The 15,668-nt window shown below is 34.8% G+C and overlaps 2 protein-coding genes across 3 annotated transcripts in view; one reads left to right on the top strand and one right to left on the bottom strand.

Moving 5' to 3' along the window:
* Positions 1–486: 486 nt before the first annotated feature.
* Positions 487–11,894, top strand: LOC133521273 (troponin C-like). 2 transcript variants are annotated; one of them, XM_061856141.1, is made up of 6 exons: positions 487–616; positions 2,105–2,135; positions 8,136–8,279; positions 10,099–10,218; positions 11,151–11,282; positions 11,611–11,894. In XM_061856141.1, the coding sequence occupies exons 1-6, from the start codon at positions 593–595 to the stop codon at positions 11,637–11,639; spliced, it is 480 nt and encodes a 159-aa protein (XP_061712125.1). In that variant the 5' UTR covers positions 487–592; the 3' UTR covers positions 11,640–11,894. The 2 variants fall into 2 exon arrangements, with proteins under 2 accessions (XP_061712125.1, XP_061712126.1); XM_061856142.1 differs by lacking the exons at positions 487–616; positions 2,105–2,135 and adding an exon at positions 7,884–8,041.
* The window catches only part of LOC133521272 (BMP-binding endothelial regulator protein), an 83,743-nt gene continuing 79,862 nt past the window's right edge, over positions 11,788–15,668 (bottom strand). Inside the window, exon 8 of the mRNA XM_061856140.1 lies at positions 11,788–15,204. The gene's annotated coding sequence lies outside the window, so the exon portion shown is untranslated. The remainder of the gene's footprint in view (positions 15,205–15,668) is intronic.

Here is a 15,668-nt window from a genome sequence, read left to right as displayed (position 1 = left end):
AAATGCTGAAATCGATGAAGGTGACGGCTATGCAAAGCGGGCTTTTTATGTTTTTATGGTGCCTATTCTAATCCAAAGTGTAAATTTTTATTCAAATATATTTTTATGTTAACCGGCCAAAAGAGAGAGAGAGAGAGGGATATTGTATTTTGTTAATACACGTTAGGTACTGATAACACAATTCACTTCAATTCATACATATTTTACAAAATCCACTTTCTATGACCCCACGCTATTATTGTTTCAAAAAATGACTTCACGATTACAGCCAGTTGCACGCTTAATGACCCAGCGGGCGGGGTCGCGGTGCGGACGGAAAATTATACCTTTTTCCCGAGTACACGCTCCGCTTGTTTACGTTTTTCCTTTCACGTTTCTGACTAAAAATACGTCAGCATCCTGCCGTTTGGGACGCCCGCCATTGGTCGCTCACGCAGGAAGCCGGGGAGGACTCGCGGAGGGGCCCCGCGCCCCGCTCATGAAAAGCCAGACAAACTTGCGGGGCAGCAGAAATAACCCTGAACGCTGGAAACTGCGAAACCGCGGCCAGTCGTGTTGTGCGTCTCAAAGTGGTAACAAGTGATCTGCAAACATGGGTCTGGACACAGAAGACTGGGTAGGTGTTTTCTGTGTGTTTAGTTATCAAATCAAGTTTAAAAAAAAAAAGCAAATTTATTACAAACTCAATAGGTCCTCAATTTTTACTCAAACGTTGCCCTTGTTTTTATTCTGGAAAGTGTAAATAATCGTCTTAGATCTTGTGGATGCGCATGAGTGGTAGTTAACAGAAGCTGTCACTCGCCCTGTAAGCGTGACGTATGTGGACGAAAGTGCGGCGATGACTTGAGACACCTGCTGAAATGACGGCTGAAACATCGTTTCACTAGCTTTCTTGTTTTTTTTCTGATACTCTGGCTTATAATGGAGAATTCTTTTTCTGTCCGTTTGATACTTGTCCTACTTTTTTAATAGTATTTTTTATTTTGCTGTATTCAATACTGCAATAAATAGTATATCAGTTACATTAACATAATTTACAAACATAAAAACCCACACACTCTACTACTTTTATAACTCAACGTTTTGACGTCATTATAATTCGTTCATATATCATATCCTAATAAAATAAACAGAGATTTCGCGACTTATCGTCTATTAAACTATTTTCGTTCCAATAACACATAAAATAATTTTATTGCCCTTTGCATTTGGAACGGGCAACCATATGAGTCGTATAGCTACAGACCTGAGGTAAACTCACAACGATGTTGATGCAAATTGTTGTTTAAACTAAGCAAAACAAAACGGGAATATGTATAGTATGCCATTTTCGTTTCTATAATAGTGACCTAGTTCTTTTCTTCATTCCTAAATACTGATATATTTAGTGATATTTTGTGATTTTGTATTTCCTACTATTCATTCTATTAGGCCACAGCACTTTACTCAACTAAACTAGATCTAGATATCAAGAAATATCTATTGAGTGCAACTTGCACACCCCACATACGTACGGTACACTAACCGAACGTTGATAAACACACCGTTAGACCAGACCGAGTGCAACTGCAAACACCGGTTCGAAAATGATCATTAGTCATAACTAGACATGCAACTACTTTATTCGCTAGCTGAGCCTGTTATGCGAGTATGGATGCTGCGATCTAAATAATAAACTTATCATAATAACATTGATTCGTCATTACCTAGTGTTATATCATTCTCGTTAGAAGTAACTCAGTGAAATTAAACCCTAAAAAATTTATAAACAATGTCTGAATTTTCTCAGGTTAATACAAAACAACAAATTTGCTTTTTTCTTAATTAATACCTCCTTTACTTGTATAGAATGCCTTGAGGTATTCAGTTCACTATTTGTCCCTATACATAGACCTACTTACGCGCTACGAGTAAATAAAGCCATTCTTCCTGCAAAAATATATACTTAAACGGCTTACTTTTGTATCTTACATCAGTTATTGAAGTTCATTTTTAAAAACAAATAGAGATACACAGCGGATTGTAATATAATTATAGTATTTTCTAAAAATTACGCAATATTTTAACCATTTTATATTACATGTGTGTAATATTTCTATTACAGGCGGACGAGCTCCCTCCGGAACAGATTGCCGGTAAGTATCAAAAGAATTTTACATATGAACATATAGACATTTGAAACATGTATCATAAAACTGTGACGCTTAAAATATTTTTAATCATATTTTGGTTTCGATCTCATTAAGCATAAGTACGCTTAAATTAAATTAAATCAAAAGTTTATTTCCTATTAAAATAATATTACATACCTTGAGACGACACTAACTCTCAAATAACATGAGCTGAAACTCAGCTTAGCTTTAAGTACTAAAATTAAAGTTTTCATATCATTATAAAAGTTACATGGATCAAATAAAGATAGATGTGAAGTAATGCTAGATGGGGAAGGAACATTGAATAGAAAATATTGGAGGGAACATATTGAATAATCATAGTAGCTCTATTTTATAGGTATACCTACCCTACTTAACAAGAGCTCAACGAGGGGAGGGAGGGTTATTAGGGTCGGCAACGCGCATGTAACTCCTCTGGAATTGCAGGCGTACATAGGCTACGGAGACTGCTTACCACCAGGCGGGCCGTATGCTTGTTTGCCACCGACGTAGTATAAAAAAAAACAATTAATACTACCTATAAAAACTATGCAGCTAACTCCAATGGTTTTTTTAATGTTGGCAATAAGTACATCTAGAATAGTGATCAAGTCACTTACTTGTTTAATTTCAATAATTATACCTATTTTCATGTTCAAACAACACGATTTATGCACACGCACAATAATAAAACCCGATTGCATCTGGGTTCACAAGGTGATTTAAAACCGCGTTCATAACTAAGAATTATGGAACTATTAACACAGTCTTATTTTCATGCAAACCGTGCAGTTGTTGGTGAAAACTGCAAACACAACTGGAATTGCAGCCAGTTTTACTAGTTTTCCAAAAACAGACACTTTATAATTGTTTCAAAGTGCCTGTTTCAAAATATGTTCCGGGCTTAATGAACCATCTCGAAATAACCATCCATTCACCTAGTAAGGCGTGCCCTGATAAATTTATTGCAACTATTTTTAAACAGATACAGAGTGAAAACACCCGATTTTAAGATGAATAAACAACTATTTAGGGTCGACTTAAATAGTTTTTACGTAAGGCTTAGAAAGTACTGCGATTAATTTCTTGCGGTTTTTTGCAAGTGCGTGCGCGGATGAAGCATGCCGTACGTTACACTTTTTGCCGTTCTGAAAGCGCAAGAAATTAATCGCAGGCTGTTCTAAGCCTAAGTCTAGTTTTTAAGTATATGAATCGCCAAATTTGATTGATTTGAGATTAGAAGTCTTGATCTTTTAAAGGCTATAGGAAAGCCTAACACGTCAATGGGAAAAGTAAAAAAAAAAGGGTATACTTAGGTATTCCCAGGCACTTATGTTCGTAAATAGTATTCTTGTAAAACGATATACTATCTAGCCTTGATCATAGTTATATATTTAGGTATTAACAGCGTTTGCGTCAAAGAGTTACGTATAATAGGTAACTATCAACCTAATTTGCTTGTTTTGCTAAGCCAATAAATAGGTCTTTATGTCACCAAATCATAACTTCATTTATGAATTCAAAGAATTTATATTTAAATTATGAAAGTAAGTAATTATACAGTAACAACAAACTTTGTAAAACTTAAATGGTATTCAACACCCTCTGGGCCAGCATGGGAACAATATTTATTTATTTTATTGAAAATTTGAATGAGACAACAAGACTCTTATTACAAATATCTTGTTGACTAACATACATATACTATATATTTTATAAACTTCAAACTAAACACTATTTAGGCTTAACAGCGTGACTCTGTTGAATCGTCTGGTCGGATAGCCCAATCCCTCTTGTGCATGAAATAGGCCTCCAGTAAGTTATAGGTATATAGGCTGAATTATTAATTATTATTTTTAAATCTATAACAGATTTTAAATTTGTATGCCGTATCAAATGATAATAAATGTATGTTTGTTTGTGCGGGCGGCATGGCGACACGATTGGAGCAAGGCCAATTCACTCGAGAATCAGATTCATCGTGTTGTCATTGTTTAATCAACTTGTGGTTTTGATTACAAATAACTGTGATTTTTAGGAACCTAGTCTTTTTTAGTTTTAGTTACTTAGTACAATAAAGTTTAAATAAATAATTTAAGTACATTATCCCGTTATCTCGATGTTCTCGAATAACAAAAATTGTACCATGTGTTTTTCGTAGTGATCCCATTTATTATTGGCCTACGTAAACAAGGCGGGAACAGATAAATCCCCGGCTCAGAAAGTTGGGAATAACATCAGTATAATTCATTCGTTTCTAAAATGATGGTAAGAATTATTACCATTTGTGCCCCCTCGAGGACTTGTGTTATCAATACTTCACATTTTTATATGTAATTGATAGTCTAACCACAAACCCTCATTTCCAACTAAATAGGCATGTATTCAGTGCAATACACTGCAACAATAATTTTAATATTTAGCATTTCATGCAGTTGTTTTAACAATTCACGTTCAAAAGTATCTGTTACGGTATAATTGTTCTACATATAAAGACTTATCCCCCTAAGGACCAAAGCCCTACCTATAGGACTTATTCAGTTCGATGAAATTTAAATCATATTCAATTGGACCAGAGTTGAATTTACGTTTTCAAAAAAAGCAAAATCAATTATTTTTCCTTTACTATAAATACAAATTTCAGTGGGAAAATTTGGATATTTATAAATTTGTACGGCTGTGCGTTAAGAGGATATTATCTTTTATTAAGTGATTAAAGACTGGTAGATACGAGTACTTTTAACGCTTAGTCCGATACGCTATTTTCAATGCTGACTGTACTTTCATTGTTTACTTATAATAAATTACAAACTACACACAACCATTGTTTTATGTTCGCTACGGCTCTATTTCTGTTACTAATCGCAATCGATTATAACCGTCCCATATCGAGATTGAGAACATGCACAATTGATCCAATTGAAACTTCTAGATCACTACTAATAGCTGATTGACTTACGCTTAACGGTTTATAAATACAAACACATGGAGGCCGATTTGACCCGCGACAGTAACAACAGTGACATAGCTATAACTGACAATCTATATATGTCTAGTTTTCTCATAAATATACTCAAAGAACACTCTAATGTCAATACACGATATAAAACAGGCCTTATTTGAACAAAACGTTTCTACCTATTATCTTAACAGACCTTGGGGCCTAGCCAAGATGACAAACGTTTACAGAAAACAAAACGAAGCGCGAACATAAATAGTGTTTGAAACACAGTATAAATGTCAATTATTGTCTAAATAATATATTGCATACAGACTTTAGGTTTAAGTTATACGAGTATTGTAGTGCCCTGCAGGGTTTCATAGCAGAACTAAACACATCATGTAACATCTTATACTTACCTATCGAAACAATAAACGTACTGATTACTGATGATAGCGTCTGGTTTCGTTTTCTCCAAATTCTGCAAAAGCTTCTCATCTCGGCTAGGCTCCCTGCTTTCCTGAAGATATACTGTGCTGACAGCAAATGAATTGCATTTGTTCAGTAAGCTGCCAATACATCGTATCGCCTTATGCATATACAAGGTCGGCGACGTGTATGTGACATCTTTGAAACTGCCAGTAGCCATACCCAGTTGTAGTTACTGGATTTGCTTGTCATCCGATAAGCTGTGCCCTTGTATAAAAGATGAATTGAATAACATTGAGGCAACAAACCACGTGTAAGTTCAGACGCCGTAGGTGGAAATAGATTTTCACTTGATTCATTCATTCATACGTGGTTCATTTATTTTCCACTAATATGCTGTAAGTGACTGTCACTTTACAGATATTTGCCAAGTGGCACTAAATATTCAATATGAATATAAGCCAAACACACAAATCGCTGTTCAATTACAAGTCATGCTCTTATAGGCTGAGTCACCCCCACAAATATATCTGCTCTTGTAAACAAACAGCCAGAAAGAGAACTTTGGCTAGATATATAGATTTTTTTATGGTTATAAATTATCGTCTTTTTGCTATTAGAAAAAGATATTGTGATGAAATGTTAATGAAATTACTGCTTACTTCCCGCCTAATGGTAAATAAGCGGTCATCGTAATCTATGGAAGATTGTAACTCGCGAAAGATTAGATCGCGGTTGCGGTTGTCACTCTGAAAGACCTGTTCAAATTTTAAAATCTCACCAAGAAATTTGAAAGACCATTAATAATAAACTTCTGACAACTTAACAGGCAAATACGAGCCAAGAAACACAAAGTTGCATTTATATTGTAATTAATTACCTAAATCTTCGCAAATTAACTGTAATAGGTCCATAATTATTATTTACCAACTGGCTTCAACGTTCTAAAATTAAAATTATGTCAAGTAGTTAAAAGAAATCAGAAAGATTTATTATCCAGGAAGCTTTCTTGCCAACAGATTAATTAAAAGCACACACAATAGTGTAAGCGCTCGGACTAATTTCGAAACCGAAGTTTTCACATTCGTGCGTGGGTAATTAATAAACAGCTAAAATCTAGGAAAAATAGCAATAAAACTGGGTGGGTCTTTGAGACAACTGCCAAGACGTCTTGACGATTAAAATTAACATGCTGGCAGAAATAAAAGTTGTGTTTTGAAAACTTTTTTGTTGCCAAAATATTGTGGGACAGCTGCGCGGTGCTGAAGGGGCGACATTTGTTCCGCGCCGCTTTACTGTGAAATAAAATTATTTCAAGATGCTTATCAGATGGTTCAGTTCAGAGCGCTTTACGGCCTTGACTCCGATTACTCCTGTCGACAAATTGAACACGGTCTTGCGTCAGTAATTAGGTGGAGCAGAGGCGGAAACTGTTAAAAGTGCCATTATATGGCCCCGGCAAGGTTTAGTGTTACATCAATGCAGATGTTCCTGACGCAAGTTCTACATTTATTTTTGTAATACATCATGCGTTGCGATACAAGTATTAGCGGCGTTTACAGGTTAAAACTCTTTGAATGAGGTCAATCAGGGAAATTGCACCTACAGTAGGTTCGAGTTTGATGCACTCCTGTGCTTCTGTCATACCTAATCTTTGTATTGCTTATAGAGTATATGCAATTTAGGCCTTAATTGTAGTTGCAATGTCTCGAATAATTTTCTATCAGATTCGAATAAATTGTTCTAATCTCCACAACGCAACCTATCCCTATATCATGAGGTAACGATAACATTTACTCGTAACAATAAAAAAATTATGTAAAGCTATTTGATATTTTCTCACTATGTGTTCAAACACGCACTTATCACCAATATGTATCATTTATAAGTAGACACCTCGAAAACTAATGACTGCAGTTCGTTTATCTATCAAGCTCATCATTAAAACTGTGAAAGTTTATTTCGGTCTTTTGGACTTGATGTTTTTATAAAATAATGACGCACGCTTAAAAATACAGCAAATTCCAGAAAACTATCAATTTTTTTTATTACTTCATAAAATAATCTACCGGACGCTTATTCATCATCGTAATATCGGATGATTAGAACATTAAGAATTTACACTGTGATGTTTTGACGTTAAAGGGGGACTATTTTTTTCTTGATCTACTAAATATGTTATTAGGATACATGTGGACGTTGTGGTTTGTTTGTTATTTATTGTCGGCCTACATACGAGCTATACGACCGCGCCGGCGATGCACCACGTTGCTGCACAGAAATAGCTGCATTGCACAACTTATTCGCACTAGGTGCATCTCAGAGCATTGAACTGCTGTCCTAATCCTAACGCACCCCGCTGAACGATCAGTTTGGCTCTTTTTATTGCCAGTGCAACATCGACAACTGCATCTCTCCAAATTGCATTTGTGTAACTTAGGGACTTTAAATATTAATAAGTGGTGTAAATTTTAATTCATCCTCTTAAATATGGCCCATCATAATTTGAATATCGAAGGTACGCAGCCAGAAAAGCTCAGAGACGCGTTTCGGGGTTTACTCGTAGTTACGTAATAAGTTCCTAGTTTTAAAGTTGGTGTTGCTAATTCCAGTCCTTCGCAAGGCCTTCGATGGCTTCGACCACAACCGCTCGGGCAGCATTCCCTGCGACTTTGTTGCTGACATCCTCAGGATGATGGGTCAGCCCTTCAATAAATCCATCCTTGAAGAGCTCATTGAAGAAGTCGACGCTGACAGTAAGTATTATGAAAAAAACATAGTTTTGTTCACCTACAGGTAGTTATGTATTATGCCTGTAAATTTTTTTTACAACCCAAGTTTACTTGCTTAATTAATACTTGCCTATAAAAGGCATTTTTTACTTATTTTTACAAACAGAGATAAATATAGCTTGAAAAACACATTTTCATCACACTTGCTCGAAAAAGATCTTATTTCATGCAGGTGTGCTCAAGGACAATGGCCTATTTTGTTCCCGCGGGAGTTATGGATTGTGGAAAAAAAGCTATAACTCCCTAGGGAGTTATAACTTTTTTTATTATGTCACTTATTCATACAAACCAAATATCATAAATGAGTTTTACTTTTAAAATACTGACTAAACGTCAATTTAATATTTTTTTTTTGTGTTTAAAATTATTTAATTAAACAGCCATTTAAAATAATTTTACATAATTTTTAATCGTGGCTGAATGCCGAATAGGCCTGTGCCTTTGATGCCTCACCTGCCAAGAAATTACAAAATGGCGGACGAATGTTTGATATGTCACCGTATTTAAGATTTATTTCGCTTAAAATTTAGTTTTTTCTTCGCAAGTGTGATGAAAAACATTGTGTGTAACTCCGGGGGTAAGAATATTGCAAACTCGGGTCTTTAATTCCCTCGTATCCAAAATTTCACTTACCCCCCTCGTTGCACAATCTACTATTTGTCAGTCAGTAAGAACCAGGAAAATAATACTCATCCCTTTTTATGGGTGCTAGTACATACTAGCGTAAGACAAAGACAGTACCTACGTTTATCTCTGTCTATGTTTAAATGAGACTGTATAAAAATTTTATGTACATATTTATTCAATTGGATTTTCACTTTCAAAATCCGTGATAGTTTAAATTTTATTGTAATTGCTAAAGCGTCTTTCGAGAATCCAACAAAAGCTAATTATTTTAAAAGTGTAATATTAAACATGTAGGTACATTTATCTGATAATTATTATTTTTAATGTGTACGCTTTTGGCTATTCTCGTACTGAAATTGAAAGTACAAGTATAATCGATTGTATTGCAAATTACGTGACGACACATGTCATATCAATTCAAAGTTCTCAAGCGGTTATTTCAGTACATGCTCACTTTATCTTGCTTGTCTCCATTTCGTTTTGTGTAGCTACAAAAATAGATTGTTCATTGCTAGATTTTTATCTCTCTTTCTCTCTCTCTCTCTCTCTCTCTATAATTTTAATGTTGAGATACGAGTATTCTGAGATCTATTAATATCTCAGAATACTCATATCTCATAATAACATTGTTATCGTGCATAGAATTAAACTTTGTAGACTACTATTACAAATCTAAGTACAACGTGTAGAATGTAGTCAAGATGTCGACAGAGACAGAAGCGAGTCATGCAGATTCTTAACAATACTTGTCACTCCGGGGGCCCATTTGTCGAACGGTATTAGACTAATATTATTAATCCACGAACTGTCAAGTGGGTTACCATGCCAACACACTAATAATATTACACTAATACCGTTCGAGAAATGGGCCCCTGTAAAAGAGGTTAACTGATAATGATTATATTACACAGGTTAATAGAAAAATATATAGTACTTACTCCTTTATAAGGTTTAAAACATTAGGATTTATAGGAGAGAAGTGTAACTAATTGCTGCGTATGACCCAAAAATATTAACTATCGTTTAGCATCAATGCACTTATACATAGATAATATTATGTCAGGATTTTATATTTCATCACAAAATATCAATTTCAATAGCAGAAGATATGTATAAGTAATGACATAATTACATGTGAAATATGTGTTACTTTCAGAGTCTGGTCGCCTTGAGTTCGGTGAATTCGTAACCTTAGCCGCCAAGTTCATCGTAGAAGAAGACGCCGAAGCCATGCAGAAAGAGCTGAGGGAGGCGTTCAGATTGTATGACAAGGAAGGTGGGTTACCTTATCCTACGAGTTGGTTTTGTGTAACAAAGGTTTTTGAGTAGCAACGACGTAGTTACGTACCGGTAGTGTTTAATCAGGGGTCGATAAACGTTTAAAAAGAAAAACTAATATCAGTAGAAATTACCAATCTACTAGTAAGAACTCTAAGTGTTATTTTTTTGGGTGATACGACGTCATACCTTCATCGAAAGAGCGTACTTCCATATTAAAAGTTGGCAACGCACTTGTAACCCCTCTGGTGTTGCGTGTGTCCATGGGCGACCATCCATACCATCGTGCGATTCGTCTGCTGGTTTGCCTTCTCTATCATAAAAATAAACCTGCAGACTTGAAGACGAACGAAGACTGGTGATTTGGTTGAGATCACAGGGCGTTGGAGAAGGACAGTTATCAATCGAGCAAATTTGCCTTGTCTTATTTGGTTTTCATATGTAAAGCAAATAATTAGCATTTGATATGAAAAGTAGAGTGTTTAACTCCGGTGAAAGGCACTATTTCATCCCTTGATTAACATCTAATATATGTACTAATAGCTCCCGTTTAGCCTATTGTGACGGACGGGTAACAACGGAACCCTACACTGAGCATGGCCCAAGATGCTCTTGGCCGGCTTTATAATTGTTAAGTACACGACCGGGCTTATGGTTGTTTTTTAAGATATAATGATAAACATGTTAAGAGACATTCATCGTGTTAAAAATAAAACAAAGTGTACGAGGAAAGAGTTAATGGCGTTCTTACCTTAAACATTAAACACTTCTATACAAACTAGGTACGGCTAATTTAGAATGCTTTTAGCAAAGCAAAAGTGAACACAACTAGCTGTGACAGGAATATAGGCAGCTTAAAACATCGACGTTGGTTACCCCTGCTGAAAACAAGCGCGATTAATATATGAATTTATTATTGTTTGTTTGTAGGCAACGGTTACATTCCCACGTCGAGCTTGAAGGAGATCCTTCGCGAGCTGGACGACGCTCTGTCGGAGGAGGAGCTCGAGGGACTCATCCAGGAAATCGACACTGATGGCAGCGGTACCGTAGACTTCGATGGTAAGTCAGATTAACTTTAAAATTCACTTTACAAGCTAAATTTTAAATATGTCTGGGGTCACATAAATTATCTTTAGCGTCAGCACCTTTTGCAAATATCCTTGTACTGTGCCGGGTCTGCCTGTCTCTTCATGCCACATGCTTCTAGACTGGTAAAAATTCGAAGCACTCCATAAGCAAACATCGTGCTTTGAATATGTTGATCAGGTGGGATGTCAATTCCAATGCCAAAACCTTTCAAGTATTTTAAAATAAGTTACCTGACGCACTGAACACATACTGTAGTTGAGAGCGAAAACTATCTCAAGGACATTTTGTTTTGTTTTAGAATTCATGGAAATGATGACCGGAGAATAAACAGCTGCTCTCTTCCCTATAAACTTTTGATTTAATATAAGGAATCTCCCTACATCTTTATTTCGGTCCTTCAACCTTTCGAATCTTGAGATATTGGACAAGAGGACTAACAGGAACAAAATGGAAGTAAACAGCTAAACTTCATTGGTTAACAAGAAAGTATTATGTATGTATTGTACAAAATAATCTTGTAATATTTGATGTGTGTGACTGCGCTATGTTTATATACTTATTAATAAATCTTTTATTCTATTATCTATTTTTTATTTTTCTTGAATGAGTCATAAGACGCTGGTTTATATCTTGTCACCGCTGATACGTACCTATTACATGAAATGTTTCAAAATACTTTAAAAATAACATTTGAGTTGAGAAATATTTATAATATTCCGCGTGAAGATTTCTGCTCAAGATAAAAATAATGAATCTCGTGTTTTAAAGCGGACGCCAAATTGTCCTAGATAATTTTGATGACATCAAATTGAGGAAATTTGGCTTCTGGCCAGTAGAGAGTAATGAATATCTTTGAGGTGCTTTATAATATCCACTTTCTCGCAAAGAGTTATATAAATTATTAATGGAGTTTAATCTCTATTGGAAATTATATGACAAGTAAATACATATATACTGCTTAAAAGAAAATAGGTGCCACTAAGTGTATTGAACGTTACTTACGTGAAAAGCACAATGTGAAAACAGGGTGTTTGGTGCCTCGTTTGCCTAATTTAAATATCAGATAAGTTAGATCGTTAACTATTATATATCAATTCATCTACTATCTATTCAGAGCTCCAAAAAGATCTTGTGCCCGCGTATAATTTTTTTTGACTGTTAAAAATTAATTTTGTTATGTCCTGAAGATCTTACCCGTTTCAACTTGAATTTAAAAAAGTGGAAGTGGTAAGGCCTATATTTTTATTGTAATGTGTAAACTTGCAATCTGGAGGTCGCCGGTTAAACCCCGGCTCATGCCAAAAGTTTTTCGGAACTTATGTACGAAATATCATTTGATATTTACCAGTCGCTTTTCGGTGAAGAAAAACATAGTGAGGAAACCAGACTAATCCTAACAAGGCCTAGTGTATCCTCTGGGTTGGAAGGTCAGATGGCAGTCGCTTTCGTAGAAACTAGTGCCTACGCCAAATCTTGGGATTAGTTGTCAAGCTGACCCCAGGCTCCCATAAGCCGTGGCAAAATGCCGGGAAAACGCGAGGAAGAAGAAGTGTAAATGTAAATATTTAGTACTATTCAATATTAATTTTTAAAATCCGTGGGCACTACATTTTTTGGTGGACGGAAAAGTTAGCAAACTTCCAACCTATCTTACATTTTACATATCCCGTATTTTTTTTTAAATAACAGTAAAACATGGCTGTTTTTGAGGCTTATAAAAATTAAGTAAGTAGTCAATTGTTTCACATATTTCAATATACATGAAATTAGTTTTCCAGTGATGATAAAAAATCTTAGTGGTCCCTATTCTCTTTTAACTAATTAGTATAGGTAATTATTATGGAAGCGAAAGCCATCGTGCCACACGAACAAATTGGAATATACGAATGACTTTTATTTTCCACAGTTGCTATTTTAAGGTCCCGCTACAACCCGCCCCGGTAGGTTGATGAGTGACTACCTATTTAGTAATAAATCACATGTATTATACGTTCATCAATCTATGTACCTCGTCACGTCTGTCTGGTTCGGTAACCGGTTTTTATATTGCTTAGGTAGAATTTAAATAGTCAACTATGCCGTACAGGCATCGACGACCCGGGTTAATAAAACAAAAGAGTTTTCAACAAAATTGCAGTATTTATTTATTCCTTGTTCGCAAGCTCACAAATTACTGTGAACTACTGGTTCCTTAGTGGAACCAATAATATATTTACGTAATTAAAATAGAACCAGTAACGTTGTGCAGTAAACACATTACATTTTTACATTTTCATACAATTCCATAATAAAGACACAAGACCCATTTTATATCAATAAATAATTAAATTTATGGCATGTAGGTAAAGTTTACCCAAAAAGGTACCTACACAATACTTAGATTAGAATAGTATCATAGTATGCATGTTGTCGTAAGAAAATATACATAATTGTAAAAGAAGGAATAATTTGTAATACCTTAAGTAAATTGTCAGAAATGAAAGTCGCTAAATTATATCCTCAAATAACTTACGAGCCTACATAAAACGTAAGCCTTGAAATAAAACACTAAAATTAAGAAAATTTAATTCACTCTTTTGGGCGGCTTTCATTTAGAAAGCGGCCAAAACAGAAAAAATTAAATATAAGAAGTGATTTTTGAAATAATTTCTAAAACTTTAGAAAATATTTCGCGTAATAAATAAAAAGATAATAAAGAAGACATTTATACAAAGACAATTAAAAAGAAAATTAGTCAATAATATGACACATAGACACTGGCTGCTTTCATTTTGCGGGCTGTTTTTATCCGTAAAGGATCAATAATCACAATTAGTATAGATATACTTCAGCCTCCTCTCAAAACATTTACAATGTCTAGTAGAATACACTCATTCAATCATTTCAGAATAGAAAGTACTGTCACAAGCTAACATTAAGTAAACATGTCAGAAACTAAAGTAAGTACACATAGATTTAAAAGTCAAGAATACAATTCATTGGTAACGTATTTTACAACTAAGCTCTAAAACGAGTCTTTAATTAAAACAATATTTAACTACACGAACGAATCTGTTACTACTTGCAGGGTTTTATGTAGGTTACTCTCAATCTCATAGCTTCTTGGCTTCGGATAAATACGTTAACTAAGATTTTGTAAACAACTAGGTACTGATGAGATCGCAATTTGAACTTTACCGAACGCACTCCCGTAACACCAGTCATAATCAATTATCACATTTTAGATACGCTAAGTAAGCATTATACAAGTTTAATGAATTGCTACAAATTTAAAGTGACAGCATTTAAATAACAACCAGCGTTCCTTTTAATTTATATAGAAAATCAGTAATCACCAATAGATACTCAATCATTACTAGATATCGTACATTTTGTAGGACTTTTATTATTGTGCAATTGAGTTACGAAAATCGAGGTAATGAATTTGAACTCTAACCTGATCCATTATTGACCTCAAAACTATACTGATTATTTTGTAACTCTACTGTACTATCACAACTTCGACCCAGCACTCAAAAGTCTACCAAATAAACGATGTCTGATCAATCACCATACATTTTTGCGATTTATCTTAGGTACGATTGTTGATCGTAGGTCTTAAAATAGTGGAATGAGCCAATTGAATGTCTAAAGGAGTTAAGTTAGTCCCTAAACCCGTGTGAAATTTAACTTCATGCTGGTTGATGTTCGCGAGGCAATATTAGATGCGAGCTGTATTAGATGGCCAAAAGTTACTCTATGACATTTAGTATATATTATGTACGTACATCTTATAATAAGTAGTTATAATGAATACTGTTCTTGTAGAAAGATCATCATTCCATTGGTGGTTGTTTACACCTTTGTCGAGGTGTATTTCCTAATTCATCTTATTTCTTGCGTCCTCGTAATACTGTAAATAAAAAAAACACACATTTTAACCTGGTAGGTGGCGTTTGGAAAGACTTTAAGTAAGCGAAGGTTTAATGATTTTCATATTCGCAAATAGTCTAAGGTAATTAATCTAGGAGTTGCAGGTGATTCCCGCAACCGTATTTAATATTTCATTATATATATCTACGTAATACACTCATATATATGCCGGGTGTTTCCTGTAACACGAGCAAATAATTAAACCATATATTGTACTCCTAAAACGATATAACTTTTAAATAACAACTTTTAAAAATTATTAAATCTTTAGATTTTAACTTTTTCACTTGTATACCGGGTGTTTCCTATAACAGGAGCAATAAAATAAACTGTAGGCTGTACTCCTGAAACTGACCAACATTTGTTCAACAACTTTGAAAAGAAGTTAATTCTAAGACGCAATATTTAAAGCGTGACAAGCAACGTCACACTGATGTCAGCGTA

The sequence above is a fragment of the Cydia pomonella genome, chromosome 9 (assembly GCF_033807575.1).
Source record: "Cydia pomonella isolate Wapato2018A chromosome 9, ilCydPomo1, whole genome shotgun sequence".
Lineage (NCBI taxonomy): Eukaryota > Metazoa > Arthropoda > Insecta > Lepidoptera > Tortricidae > Cydia > Cydia pomonella.
The sequence above is the reverse complement of the archived record's forward strand: the minus strand, read 5'-3'. Positions and strand labels throughout refer to the sequence as shown.

Excerpts from the sequence above, each read along its gene's own strand:
- LOC133521273 (XM_061856141.1), top strand. The coding sequence starts at position 593 with ATGGGTCTGGACACAGAAGACTGG. Across the intron at positions 617-2,104 it reads GTCTGGACACAGAAGACTGG|GCGGACGAGCTCCCTCCGGA; the intron begins GTAGGTGTTTTC and ends TTTCTATTACAG. Across the intron at positions 11,283-11,610 it reads CGGTACCGTAGACTTCGATG|AATTCATGGAAATGATGACC; the intron begins GTAAGTCAGATT and ends GTTTTGTTTTAG.